This window comes from Podarcis bocagei, assembly GCF_964188305.1.
Source record: "Podarcis bocagei genome assembly, chromosome: 6".
In the NCBI taxonomy this organism is placed as follows: domain Eukaryota; kingdom Metazoa; phylum Chordata; class Lepidosauria; order Squamata; family Lacertidae; genus Podarcis; species Podarcis bocagei.
In genome coordinates this window covers 29,751,607-29,764,717 of record NC_138130.1, presented here as the reverse complement: position 1 = coordinate 29,764,717, position 13,111 = coordinate 29,751,607, and the positions used below count along the sequence as shown (strand labels likewise).

At 43.4% G+C, this 13,111-nt stretch overlaps 1 protein-coding gene across 2 annotated transcripts; it reads left to right on the top strand.

Moving 5' to 3' along the window:
• The first annotated feature begins 5,159 nt into the window (after positions 1 to 5,159).
• LOC308589412 (ashwin) lies at positions 5,160 to 11,384 on the top strand. Of its 2 annotated transcripts, none has more exons than XM_081198651.1 (4): positions 5,160 to 5,344; positions 7,515 to 7,681; positions 10,124 to 10,493; positions 11,224 to 11,384. In XM_081198651.1, exons 1-4 carry the CDS (start codon positions 5,219 to 5,221, stop codon positions 11,278 to 11,280), a joined length of 720 nt encoding a protein of 239 aa, XP_081054777.1. In that variant the 5' UTR covers positions 5,160 to 5,218; the 3' UTR covers positions 11,281 to 11,384. The 2 variants fall into 2 exon arrangements, with proteins under 2 accessions (XP_081054777.1, XP_081054778.1); XM_081198652.1 differs by lacking the exon at positions 5,160 to 5,344 and adding an exon at positions 5,414 to 5,569.
• Positions 11,385 to 13,111: the final 1,727 nt, after the last annotated feature.

The following is a 13,111-nucleotide window of genomic DNA, read 5'->3' as shown; positions in this document are numbered from 1 at the left end:
GCCGCCGCGGTGGCGAACCAGCGGCAGCTGAGTCTCTCCCTCCGGGGGCGGCGGCGGCGCCGCGGCCCTTCCGGTCACAAGGCGAGGCTGACAGGCGGAGGCTCCTCCCGCTGGAAGGGAGGGAGCAGAGGGAGGGAGGGAGGCGGGAAGGACATCTAGTCCAACCCCCTGCCGTGGGGCAGGGAGACGCAGCTGCCCCCGACGGGGATCGAACTTGCGGGCTCGGCGCCCCCCGACGCCGCGTTCCAACCGACGGAGCTGTTCCAGGCTGGACCGGAGGAGAGGGATCCTCCCAAAAGGATGTTCCTCTGGTCGCAGTCCTGCCCGAAAGGTGCCTCCAGGTGCCAGGGACAAGGGAGGAGGGGGAAAGACGGATGTTCAAGGAAATAAAACAACTCTCTGGTTTTTAGAAGACGTCTGAAGGCAGCCCTGGACGGGGAAGTTTTAAATGTTGGGTGCCCTATTGTGTTTTCATGGGTTGGGAGCCGACCGAAGTGCCTGGGGCAACCCAGCCAACCCAATAATAAAGTCGTCTTCTTCTTCTTCTTTAGTCAACCCATAAGTCGTCTTCTTCAGTAGTTAACGCAATAAGAAAGTCTTCTTCCTCTTCTCCTTCTGTCAACCCAATAATAAAGTCTTCTTCCTCCTCTCCTCTCCTCTTCTCCTTCAGTCAACCCAATAATAAAGTCGGCTGCTTCTTCTTCTTCACCAGGAAGAACTTTCTGGAGGTAACAGCTGCTTGACGGTGGGACAGGTGCCCTTGGAAGGTGGTAGATTGCACTTTCCTTGGGAGGTTTTTAAAGCAAAGGCCACCCGTGCTTGGTACTTCAGTTGAGATTCCTCCATTCTTGTTTATTTACTCTTATTATTTAAATTTGTATACCTCCCTATACCTGCAGCTCTCAGGTATGTCTCAACATAAAAACACGAAATACGTATAATAGAAATAAAAACAAGAGCAACCCAATAATGTCCCCCAACACATTTTAAAAGGGCATTGGGTGCGTGGCAGCGGGTTGGGCTAGAAGACCCCCTCCCCGGTCCCTTCCAACTCTACGATTCTGCAATCTACGTTGGGATCTGCTGCCCCTGTGGCAATCGCCTTACCTGGCCTCATGGGTGGGCCCAGCCCTGGTTGCAGTCCTAAGGTGGGGATGGAGCCCGATGCCCAGGCATGTTGGCGGCAAAGTGATTTTTGAGGATGTGGTCAATGGGGCTTGCTCTCTGGTAAGTGTGTCCTGAGATGTCGGTCAGACTAGGAAGTGATTTTAGTATCCGTAGCACCTTAGAGAAGTTGAGCCTTTTCACCAGGTGTAATGGTGGCGAGTGCACTTCAGTGGTGTCATAGCCCAAAGTGGGTGGGACACCCTTTCCAGTCTTTTGGTGCCACCATTCCCCTGTTGCTTGACCACTATATGAAATTTGGCTGGGGACTAGTTCCCCACTCCTCTCTTAAAGTTTTATTATGGTATCTATTAACACATGACATGTGTGGTGTTAGCAGATTTATTATGGTATAAGCGTTTCCGCACTACAGATGCATGACGTCTTACGCTATGTTGGCAGATTTTATATATATTTATGGATATTTGAATTGTAAAGCAATGAGTCCAGTCCAGAATTATGTTGAAACTTAAATAGCAGTAGTTACAAACAAAGGTCAAGGAGCATTTCCATTATGTTGAAACAGATTTAAACTTACAAAGGAGTATGTCAAAAAACACTAAAAACTGTACAATGGATTTTCAGTTGTAATATTTTTTTCCTGGTCTTAATTTCATAAAATAATTTCATAAAATAAAAAAATACATTTATGAAGACAAGGACCCAAAAGCTACAAGGAAGTAGGGAAACCCCAATAAAACAATGTGGACTTAAAACTGTCTGGCCACACAGCAATCACTGAGATTCGGTAACAACTGCAATACCAAATGTGTTATGATGATTCCCCTTCAGCTTACTCCAGCTACTCCCATTTAACTGGGCTAGGCAGGATCAAAAAGCAGAGTCAAACATTAACAACCAGTACAGCAAGTTTCTACGTTAATTATTTTCTTTGTGGTGATGCATCAGGTAGTTGTATGAAGTCTCCCAAGTCCTCTGAAGGATAGAGTGAAGCAGACCATGTCTTAGATGTAACTGTCCCAAAATTCTCATACACAGCATAAGCTCTTTATGCAAATGGTATATTAGAATGGCACCATCTAATACCTTAAAGGCTGCAATTCTAGACCCATTTACAGTATCTGGAAATAAGCTCCATTGAAAGAACTGGAATCCATGTGGTTTTTAACAGCAGAACTAAGATACGTGCAAGTCTTTCGATACTGAGGTGATTTAAAAACTACTCACAATAACCAGAAATATAGAGCCAGTCCACACTTTTGAAAGCTGCCTATTTTCCTTCTGTGCAGTGATGCAGATTGTGCCCAGAAGGTCAGAGCAAGCATATGGGAAGCAGTAAAGTGGAAAGGTAGGACTACTCAGAGACAGGACTTCTTGAAAACATTGTTGTCCAAGGGCTGAGCAAAACCACCTGAGTTGACACTGCTTTTTTATTTCTTAATACACAAATTTGTTGATAAGCTGTCCAGTTACGCCACTCCCATGCAGTTGCATAGACACAACACGTGTTGTTTAAGCACAATTATCTGTGTACACATTCTTTTTTCCTTTTAATCGCCCAAAGACCAGTTGGGAGTTTGTAGCAAAACCCAGGAATGAAGAGGAAACCTGCAAGCAGCATGAGCTAATCAAATAAAAATAGTGATTATTGCAAGGGCAGAATCTGTGCAATCAACCACTCCTATAGACTTGACCTTCTAACAATTTAAATATTAACAGTGCAATCTTATACATATATACATACTCAGAAATAAACCCCATTGCATTCAATGGAACTTAACTCCCAGATAATGCTGCATAGAACTACAGCCTAGCAGTGCACTATATATATATATATATATATATATATATATATATATATATATATATGTACAAGTTCATATATATACAAGTTCATTTAAGTACCAAGGTGCTTGCTTGCAGGTGAAACATACTTCTGAGCAGATACACTTTGATTACACTGTTAAATATATTTGTTAGGAAAATAAGGATAATGAAATGTGAATTGGTTATTTCACAAAGCCAGCCTTGAAGTGGTTTTCAAACTGCTGTACTAACATGCATATACAAACTAGTCAAAAATATTAAAATCGTAGCCATTTCTATCATTATCCAGCCCAAGAGGTCCTTCTTGATGGTGTGTGTTCATAGTTCCATCCAATGCTTTTTTTTCTAAAAAAAAATGTTTAGGGGTACTCTCATTTTGACTCAAGAAAACAACTGTTTTATACTTCAAATCAGGAAAAATAAATACAATGTACAAAAGTACAAATATTCACAAAATGTTTAGGAGTATGCGTACCCCCAGAAAAAAGCACTGGTTCGATCCTTCACACATCAATGACAAAGTAATAAGCCTCATCATATTCAAAATCTAATCCATGTACTGCCAATTTTATCCACAATATATTATTTTTGATGGCAACATCTTCAGGTAGTGTTTCTATGGCTTCAACAGGCGGAGGTAACTAACAAGAAAATTCAAACTCCAGCCAGGCAGCAGTGGTGCGACAAAGCGGCAGTCAATGCCACACCCACAGCTCAGTTGCTCCCACTGGAGCAGAAGGTGGGAAGGCAATTCACTGCACCAGCCTGGCACTGGCACAGCAATCAAACCCAAATTGGGTTTGATTCTATTCAGTGACAGCAGGGGGATCCCCTCAGGATCCAGTGCATCCCAGGCTGGCCAAACCCTTCCACAACAGCCTGTTCGAGGGCTGAGGGCTCCTGGCAGCACTTGTACCCACACATTTGGCAGGTGGGAAACACGCCTCTCTCTATGCCAGCAGGGTTGGGTAGAGGGACACCACCCACCTTCCTGGAACAAAGGGGTGTGTAGATTTCCAGCCCAATTCTGCAATCTGGTGCAGACTTACCTGGAAAGAAGACCCACACAGTAGGCCTTACTTTTTAAGTATATACAGTACAGTGGTACCTCGGGTTAGGAACTTAATTTGTTCTGAAGGTTCGTTCTGGAGGTACCACTTTAGCTAATGGGGCCTCCTGCTGCCGCTGCGCCGCCACCACCACGCGATTTCTGTTCTCATCCTGAAGCAAAGGGTTTTTTTGTTAAATTGTTTTTATTAATTTTCCAATAAAAACATCCAATTAACATATCAAATCATAATCCAATTAAAATAAAAAAATTCATAACCCAAGGTACTATTTCTGGGTTAGCAGAGTCTGTAACCTGAAGCGTCTGTAACCCGAGGTGCCACTGTATGCACAAGTTTGCATGATAAAAGAAATATGTGGAGTTTTCCCCCGCTGTGGGAAGCAAGTTAATAATAAAGACAAAAGATTTTTCTAGCTGATTTCTGCCAGCCGCGCAGCAGAACTGCAGACAGGACGTTTACGATCAGTTTACAAATCAAATAGTTAAAAATAAATACATTCTGGTTTGCATCAAGATTATGAGTGTGAATTAGCCACCCTTTAGCACATCCCAATTGCCATAAAACAAAAACACGCACAGAAACCAATCCTTCTAAAAGATGCGTGGCGAGCTTCAAGCGAATATTCAATAGGGAACAAATTTTAATAATCATAATGCAGCATTGTGATCAAGAATACAGAAGCCTCCCCAACTGCACTCTCTCGGCACACGTAAACAGAGTTCTCCAAACACGGATGCTGCCTTCGTGGCCCTGGCTCCGCCTCCTTTGCGTCATTTCTATGCGTGCAGCTCCAGGGTGTTACGTCATCTACCTTGTCCCCCCCAAAAAAAATAAGATAAAGGAAAATATAGAGTGATACACAGCCTCCACTTCCGATCGATGCAGCCTTCCCCTCCTGGGTTGGTATCCCTTTATCTCGGGAGACAAGGGAGGAGTCCGCCTGCAAACTGAAGTCAAACTGGTGTAAGGTTTGCAGCGCTTGCTGTGGCCGCAGTGGGAGTTTTGTGGAGCCCTTCTTTTAAACCGCTTTCCCAAGCGGTGCCCGGAAACTCAGCGTAGATTGCCCTCTCTTCACTTTCCTCCCTCTCTTATCTCTTCGGCGTCGTTGCACGCGCAGGAATTCTGGGTAACCGGAAAGAAGGTTCCTCTGAGCAGGAGGAACGCTCAGGCGGCCAATCAGGTTCGCGTTCGGAAAGATGGCGGCGCTCGGGTCCCGAGAGCGCTCTGCGGGGGAGGGAGGCAGCGGCGCGCGGGCGGACTCGGACCTCTTGCTGCACCCGGAGCTGCTCTCGCAGGAATTCCTCCTGCTGACGCTGGAGCAGGTAAGGGGGGCGGGGGGCACGTCGGTTGAAAGGGGGCGGGGCGAGGGAGGGAGGGAACCGTTAAACCGCCTCACCTGAAAGACTGCGGAGCGCCGGGCTCTTAAAGCCGGGCCGGATCTCGGGTTGCCAGTTCATACCCTCCAACCTTTCTCCGATGAAAATAGAGACGTCCTGTTCAATAATAATACTGTAATATTGATGATGATTCAAAAAATAATAATGAATGTAATTCTAATAATAACAAATATAATAGTTCAACTAACAACAATAGTAACAATAATAGCAACAACACTGCAAATAATAATAACGATTCAAATAATAATAATAATAATTTATTCATACTCTGTCAGCCTGGGTTGCCCCAGCCACTCTGGGCAGCGTCCAACGTATATAAAAACACAATAAGACATTAAACATTTTTTTAAAAAACTTCCCTATACAGGGCTGCCTTCAGATGTCTTCTGAAGGTTGTATAGTTACTTAACTCCTTGGCTCAGGGGTCACATAACTCCATACCCTCCAATGTTTCTCCGATAAAAATAGGGACGTCCTAAGGAAAAGCAGGACATTCCGGGATCAAATCAGAAACTGGGACAGCTTTTCTAAATCCAGGACTGTCCCTGGAAAATAAGGACATTTTGAGGGTCTGCCAGTTTAACCCAAAGGAAACCCACCTGCCTTTTAGTACCTGCTAGATGTGGAAGAATCTTCTGAGGAAGTTTTATTCCTGACTTGGAGCATAGTCTGTTCACACCTGAAAAATGTCTGCTGATAAAAGCGCAAGAGCAGAGCCCAGGGAGGGGGGAGAAAAACCGGCAACGCTAGGTGCCTTGGAAGCCCTTGTAGCAGCTCCTGCCCTGCAATTATTCCTATGCATGTTTAAGACTATGCAAAGTCACAGTGTTGGAAGGAACCCCGTGGGTCATCTAGTCCAACCCCCTGCAATGCAGGAATCTCAACTAGATTATACGTGACAGATGGCCATCTAACTGCTGCTTTGAAACCTCCAAGGAAGGAGAGTCCACCACCTCTTGTGAGAGTCCATTCCATTGTCAAACAGCACTTACCGTCAGAAAGTTCTTCCTGATGTTTAGTCAGAATCTTCTTTCTTGTAAGTTGAGCAGGAGAAAACAAGCTTGCCCCATCCTCCCCATATTTGAAGGGAACCATCATATCTCCTCTTAGTCTCCTCTTTACAGAAGCTTGTGGTTTTATTTTGAAGATTTTTTAAACTCACTTTTCAGGGAACAGTGCCATCACAAAGTTTCTCCAGAACATACGAAAATACCACTACAAAACATGCACACACACAGCCAACCCAGCAATGGCTGAATATTAGCCCCCCCCCCCCGAAAAAGTACTTTGCAATATCTCCCTGACAGATGTTCCTGTCTACGACCATTGTTGTACTCACACTTGACATTTGAAGACATCCTTTGTTTTTCAGCAACATCTATGCTGACATGTTTGCTCCAATTCATGATGGTTGCTCTGCACTGAGTAAAGAGGCTGGTGTTACTTGCCCACACAGTGATAGGTCTATTAGCGGTGCTCCCTTTTTATGGCTTTAACAGCAGCATAATATGAGGACATTAAGCAGGTAAAACACTACGCTATATTCAGACTGAGAGGGCAAAAGGCCCATCTGCTAAATTTCTGCATGTTGGACTCTCATTAAAGGCACAGAAGCAGGGCCAGTAAAAGAAGGAACAAGCCTACTTCTAGATAAGTAGTTTAGGTCAGCAGTCTCAATCTGGCAGCTATAATATTACAAAAGTGTATGGGTGTACAAGGGAAACTGGCCCTTCAGATATTGCTGAACTCCAGCTTGCTTCATCCCTGACCATGCTGGTTGGATTTGATGGAAGCTGGAGTCCAGCAACATTTTGAGGGCCACAGACTCCCCACCTTGAATTTGTGGGGCACTCAGAGTCTTCAGGCTGAGGGAAGCTGTTGTTTCCACCCCCAACTCTATTTTGCTTCCTGAAGTGAGGTGAACTGCACATCCTTTGCAGGGTCCAGCAAATTTCTATGCATTTCTAACTGTTATAATGAAGATTACCAAGTTTATTACAAGTGATGTGATTTTTAAGTGTACTGTATTATGTACACTTGTTATCCAGAGAACATTTGCAGTCATAATGAATGTTTTTTTATTACTCCGCAACAGAAGAACATCCCAGTTGAAGATGAAGTGAAGATCAGTAAAGATGGCCTTACTGATCTCTATGTTCAGCATGTCATACCATTGCCTCAACGTGAGTTACCAAAAACTAGATGGGGAAAGTTGATGGAAAAGAAGAGAGGTCAGCAGGTGTTCAAGCATGAGGTCAAAAGGTAATTCTGTTTTGCTTAGTTTGTGGATTCAAATGCAAATCCTTCCTTCCTTATACCAAGTAAAACCATTGATTGATCCATCTAGCTCAGTACTGTATTGGCAGTGGCTCTGCTAGATTTCTGGCAATAGCTTTCGCCAGCCCTACCTGGCAAGGGATTTAACCTTTTATCATGCAACGCATGTGCTCTGCCACTGGGTTTTGGCAAATTTTCCATTCAGAAGGGAGTTCCGTGTTTCTTTTGACCTGTTCCTCCTCGCTCAGTAAGTACAACAATGGCTTTTTATTTTTTATAGGTATTGGGGCTGCCAGCGGGATGTAGAGAATTATTATTGAAAGCAGTCGCGTAGTCAGCAGTCTGATAAATCCAGAGCGAGAGCAAATTAGATTAAGAACTGGAAAGTACTTTTCAGTGGAGTTCATGCAGAACAGAGTATCTAGCTATTAAATAAATCTGCCAAATAAATTTGTTAAATGTGTGTGAGATACCACATTTATTTATATTTTGCAAACCTGTCCTATCTCCCCAGCTGTGGCTTCTTGTTTCAAACAGAAGCTGATATGAGTTAACTTTGCCCTGCCTGCCAATCAGAAGATTGGGGAAATGGGTCTGGTCCCATTGAGGATGGGCTTTGATCAGCTGATAGCGGCTCCACTCTGGAAACAACAAAAAAACCCAAGCCTTGCACAGTTTTTTTGCAGTAAAGAACATTATCCCAGTGCTCAAATGTAGTGAATGATAGCAACACTAGTGCTAAAGCAAGGGATCGATTTTTCTGGATTCTGGGACTTGAGCACAAAATTGTATGCTGCCCAACTCTGAACCATGACTTGGAGATAAGGTATATCATATCTTAATTGCTCTTCTGGCAGGAAAATAGAACCTGAAGGCTTCCTCTATTGAACTCTAGTTTGAATCAATCAAACTTAATTATGCTTAGCTGTGTGCTGGGGCATTTTGTTATTTTCACTGGGTTTTTTAAAAAAAAAATCTAATCATCAGTAACCTGTATCCATAAATAACCACTATTTAAACGTGTCCTGTTTTTGCTTCTAGAAATAGAGTGTTTCTTCCGAAGTGTCTCAACTATTGCTTCATTCACAACTCTTAATCAAAATGGGAAATAATGCATCTATAAATTTGGGTTGGTCTATTCATAATAGACTGGTTCCTATTAGCAGATTCAGTTTATTTAGGCTGCAATCACATGCCCACTTAACTGGCAGTAAAATCCACTAAAATCGGTGGTCTTCTTTCTGGGTGGACGTAGTTGTGATGGGACCGTTAAGGCAGTGTTTCCCAAACTTTTTTGGGCAACGGCACACCTGTTTACTGAAAAAAAATCTCGCGGCACACCACCATTAAAGCCCCGCCCCGTGACGTCAGCGCGCAGCGTCACGCCGGGAGGGACGCACGAAAGTGAAAGTTTTTTCCCTCCCCCCTCAGTCCCTCGCTCGGAATTCAGCTCGTTTGGGGCATCGCTCCGGCTGCTCCCTCTCCCGCCGCGCAGGAGCGATGCCTCTCTCTGGCTCTCCCTCCGCGCAGGCTGAGGGAGGGAGGTGCGCGTGTGACCCGTCTCTGCTGGGAGACCAAACCCAGCGAGGCAGAGTCGCGCGGAGGCGCCCAGGCAGCGCTGCCGGCTGCGAGGAGGAGCGCCAGGCAGCAGCAGGAGGCGCGGCCTCTCCTCGCCGCCGCCGCCCCGCCTCTCGCCGCCCGACTCGCCCGCCTCCCTCCAGGCATCTCGCGGCACACCAGCCGATGTCTCACGGCACACTCGTGTGCCGCGGAACACCGGTTGGGAAACACTGCGTTAAGGAGCATTTATGTAGACCAGGGATGTGAAACCTGTGGCTCTCCTGATGGCGTTGGACTCCCAATTCCCATCAGTCCCAGCCAGCATGGTCAATGGCCAGGGATAATGTGAGCAGTAGTCCAATCACATCCTGAGGGCCACAGATTCCCCATCCTTGTTGAAGACAATTATAAGATGCAAAGAAACTTGGGATGAACTGTACAAGTCCTAAATTGTTTGAAGCTAAAGAAGCAGAAATAAAAATGTTTTTTGTTAATTTATCTGATACCCAACATTTAAGTCCACTGATTTAAATAGGCTGAGTATGACTTAATTTTTCTGAAAGTGTTCGTTTATTTTTTAAAAGTGTTAATGTTTTCCTGATTGTTCAAGTGAATTAAATGCGAAATAAATGAATATCAGAAAAAAGCAGCAGCAGTGCCATAGCGCACTAGATGAATTCCTAGTCTATTTCAGCGCCTGACCTGCTGATCTGAACACAAACCCAGATAAAAGTTCCACTGAAATAAATAGGACCCACTTCCAAGTAGTTGTGTTTGGGATAGTGTAAATCTGTAATGACTGTGGTTTCATTTACATCTGTGCTGCAGTAATTAATATTGTTTCTATGTTACCATTTCTTTGTTCAGCACTGCTCCAGCGGAAAGTCTACGGAAACGACCTCTCATTGTGTTCGATGGTAGCTCAACGAGTACAAGCATAAAAGTGAGGAAAACTGAGAATGGGGCTATTGATAGTCTAAAACTCCTTACAGCAAGAAGCGCCAGCACTACTTGTAAGGGACTGACGGTTCCTTCAAATTCTTCAGCTTGTGTGTCTGTCTCCACCTTTTCACCGGACATTAAAGTGGGATCCAGGATTCATGAAGCTAAGCAGAATAATATTATCGTCGATAACAATATGGCACCTGGTCAAAGGTCACCCCCATTGGTGCCTTTAACAGGAACTACTGTTGTGAAATTAAAGAGAGCTGCTCCGAAAGAAGAATCTGATGCATCCGTAAGTCATTCCACATCTGTTTCTTTTAACCAGATGTAGTTGTTGCCATGTCTCGTAGCATAAATGTGAAAGCTATAGCAGTATTTTGTTATCTCTGAGTTTCTGCAGGTCACTAGGATGCTGTGCACTAATTATTCGAATATTATCATATATTATACCTTAACACAACTTTACTATTGTTAAAGAACTGTAAGATGGGCACAAACGAGTTCCTTTCTAAATTACTTCATCCTCATTACTGTGTAAATTATGGCCAGCCAGTAACATAATTCTCTGACTCAGTCTGAAATGTGAGGGTCATTATTTTGGAATGTGGCAAGCTTCATTTGGCTTTGGCTTTCAACAATGCCTATTTTTCAGGAATATGAGTTCTGTTAGGAATAGATTTTGAAGTTAAGATCCGGCTTGATTTCTATGCTAGGTGAAACCCAGATCCTGCTGGGTTTCTATGCTCTGCCGATCCACTCACTATTCTGCATGCCATTTCTTGTTCCCAAAGGTCATTGGGCAAGTGCTTAAACACAAGCCTGATCTAAACATTTTCATGCTCATTTTAGAAATGGAATTGGGTGGTCTTTTGGTTCTTGCTTTTCTATGTTTAATTACGACCATATTTTTATTTTAGCCACAAGATGGCATCAGAAGCCAAACTCTATAGTATAATATACGAGGTTTGTTTAAATGATTTAGGACAGGCAATTTTAACATCGTTTAAATCTTTCTCCCTCAGAACGGTCTGAAATCTCCGGAATCAAAAAAGAAGATCCAGCATGTGAAATGGCCATGAACCAATGAGGCGCTGGAAATGTAAATAACATTTAGCCTCCATTTCAGAACAGATGAGTCATATTGAACAGGGTTGCAGATTGCGGTGGATTTTTCATAACGTTAACATATTCTCACCCATCACCTTAAGGATATTTTCTGTATTGCACTTTGAGTCATTTACTTCCCATTTTAATGGTTGGTTTTGGTGGAACAAAATTATTCTACCAGCCCTCCTTTGGAATTCTCACATGTACTGCAGTTCAGCCTTTGCATGACCTGGCAAGAGAAAAGCAGTGTGCATTTATAACTATTCATGTTCAACTGTACAGCAGTATTGCTTTTCTTTTTTGCAAATACAGTTCTCTACACAAGTGTATTTAGACAGTGTGGAAGACTATGTTTCCCCGTTCAACTGGACTTCCCATGGTAATAGTGGCTTTTGCACAAAGTTCTGTTGGCAGGGCAAGAAAAATATCTTGAATTCTTAGGTGCTGATACCAAGTGTCTAGATGTCTTTTCCAGCCTTGTTATGAGATGGTTACCTCTTACAGACATAGGAAAAATACTGAACTGTGTAATTTCTTTGCTTCAAATTGAAGTTTTTGTTACAATTGAAGATGAATTTCTGTTGTCTTTTGAGCAGATGGAAGCACATGATAGACTGTATACAGAGAGTATTTGAGAGAAAAGTAGTGCATGAACTAGCGCCATGCTTTTGTACAGTACATGCATAAGTATTTTTTCATAAAATACATGAACCTTTGTGGTCGATTTAACTTGCCTGCCTACAAAATGCCTGCTAAAATTCTGGAGAAAAGCTAACACTCCACTCATTGGGGCAGTTTGAATAGAGGGATAAATTATACGGAGAGTAAGCAATTGTGGTTTGCGAAGGAAGAAGTCTTGCCTATTTCCTATCTGTGAATAAATGTGGATTTCTTTGAAACCACATGGATCCTCTTTCATATGATGTAAAACTCAACCTAGCTGGGTATAATAGTTAGAATTGCGTACCATACACAAAGTAGTGTCCAGTCAAATTCAGGCTGCCATCCTGTACATGCCTACCACAGAATATGGACTTAGTGGTATTTACTTCTGAGTAGACATGGTTATAACTGCATTGTTGGTGCACGACTTCCACTAGATCATGATCAAAGATTTGGAAAGAATGGTGTGTTTGAGGTGTATTTTGAGTTTCCCTCTTCCTGAACACGTGTGCAAGTTTTGTACTTTAGTACAGCACAGTTTAATTTTGTGTGTTTTGTATCTGAGCTGTCTTTTTAGTAGCCTCACCTGATTTAAATAAATTGATTTAAACTGACGATGTATTAAATTGTGTGGACCATCTCTGGAGACAAACACCTGTTATCCCAGTCTTCAAAAGGGTTTGAGGGAACTGTACACTGGTCCAGGGGTCACCAGCCCAGCACCCATAGGTGCCGTGGTGTGTGCAGAGGCCTTCATTGGCACCCTCAGGCAGGGATCCCAGATTCTGAGCTTTCATAAAAAAAACCCACTAGCACTTTAAAAAAGAAATGTGTAGAAGAAACCATTCTAAGCAATTTCTGCGAAATGAGCCAGCCTATCCCGCCTATCAGTGTTTCAGCCAGCGAGTGACAGAGCTGCGATAAGTCACTTGTTTGGACATCAGGCAATTAACAGCCTGGGGTCCTAAAGATATAACCCAATTTTGTTGTTGGAAAGAAATCTAAAAACTTTGAGTTCTCCATTTGTTTTATATACAAGCATCCCCTCACTTATGCAGGGGTTACGTTCTGGGCCCTCATGCGTGTTGCGTGTTAGTGAAATCATGTAAAGTGGGGAGGCCTCTCTAAACACTCTTTAAG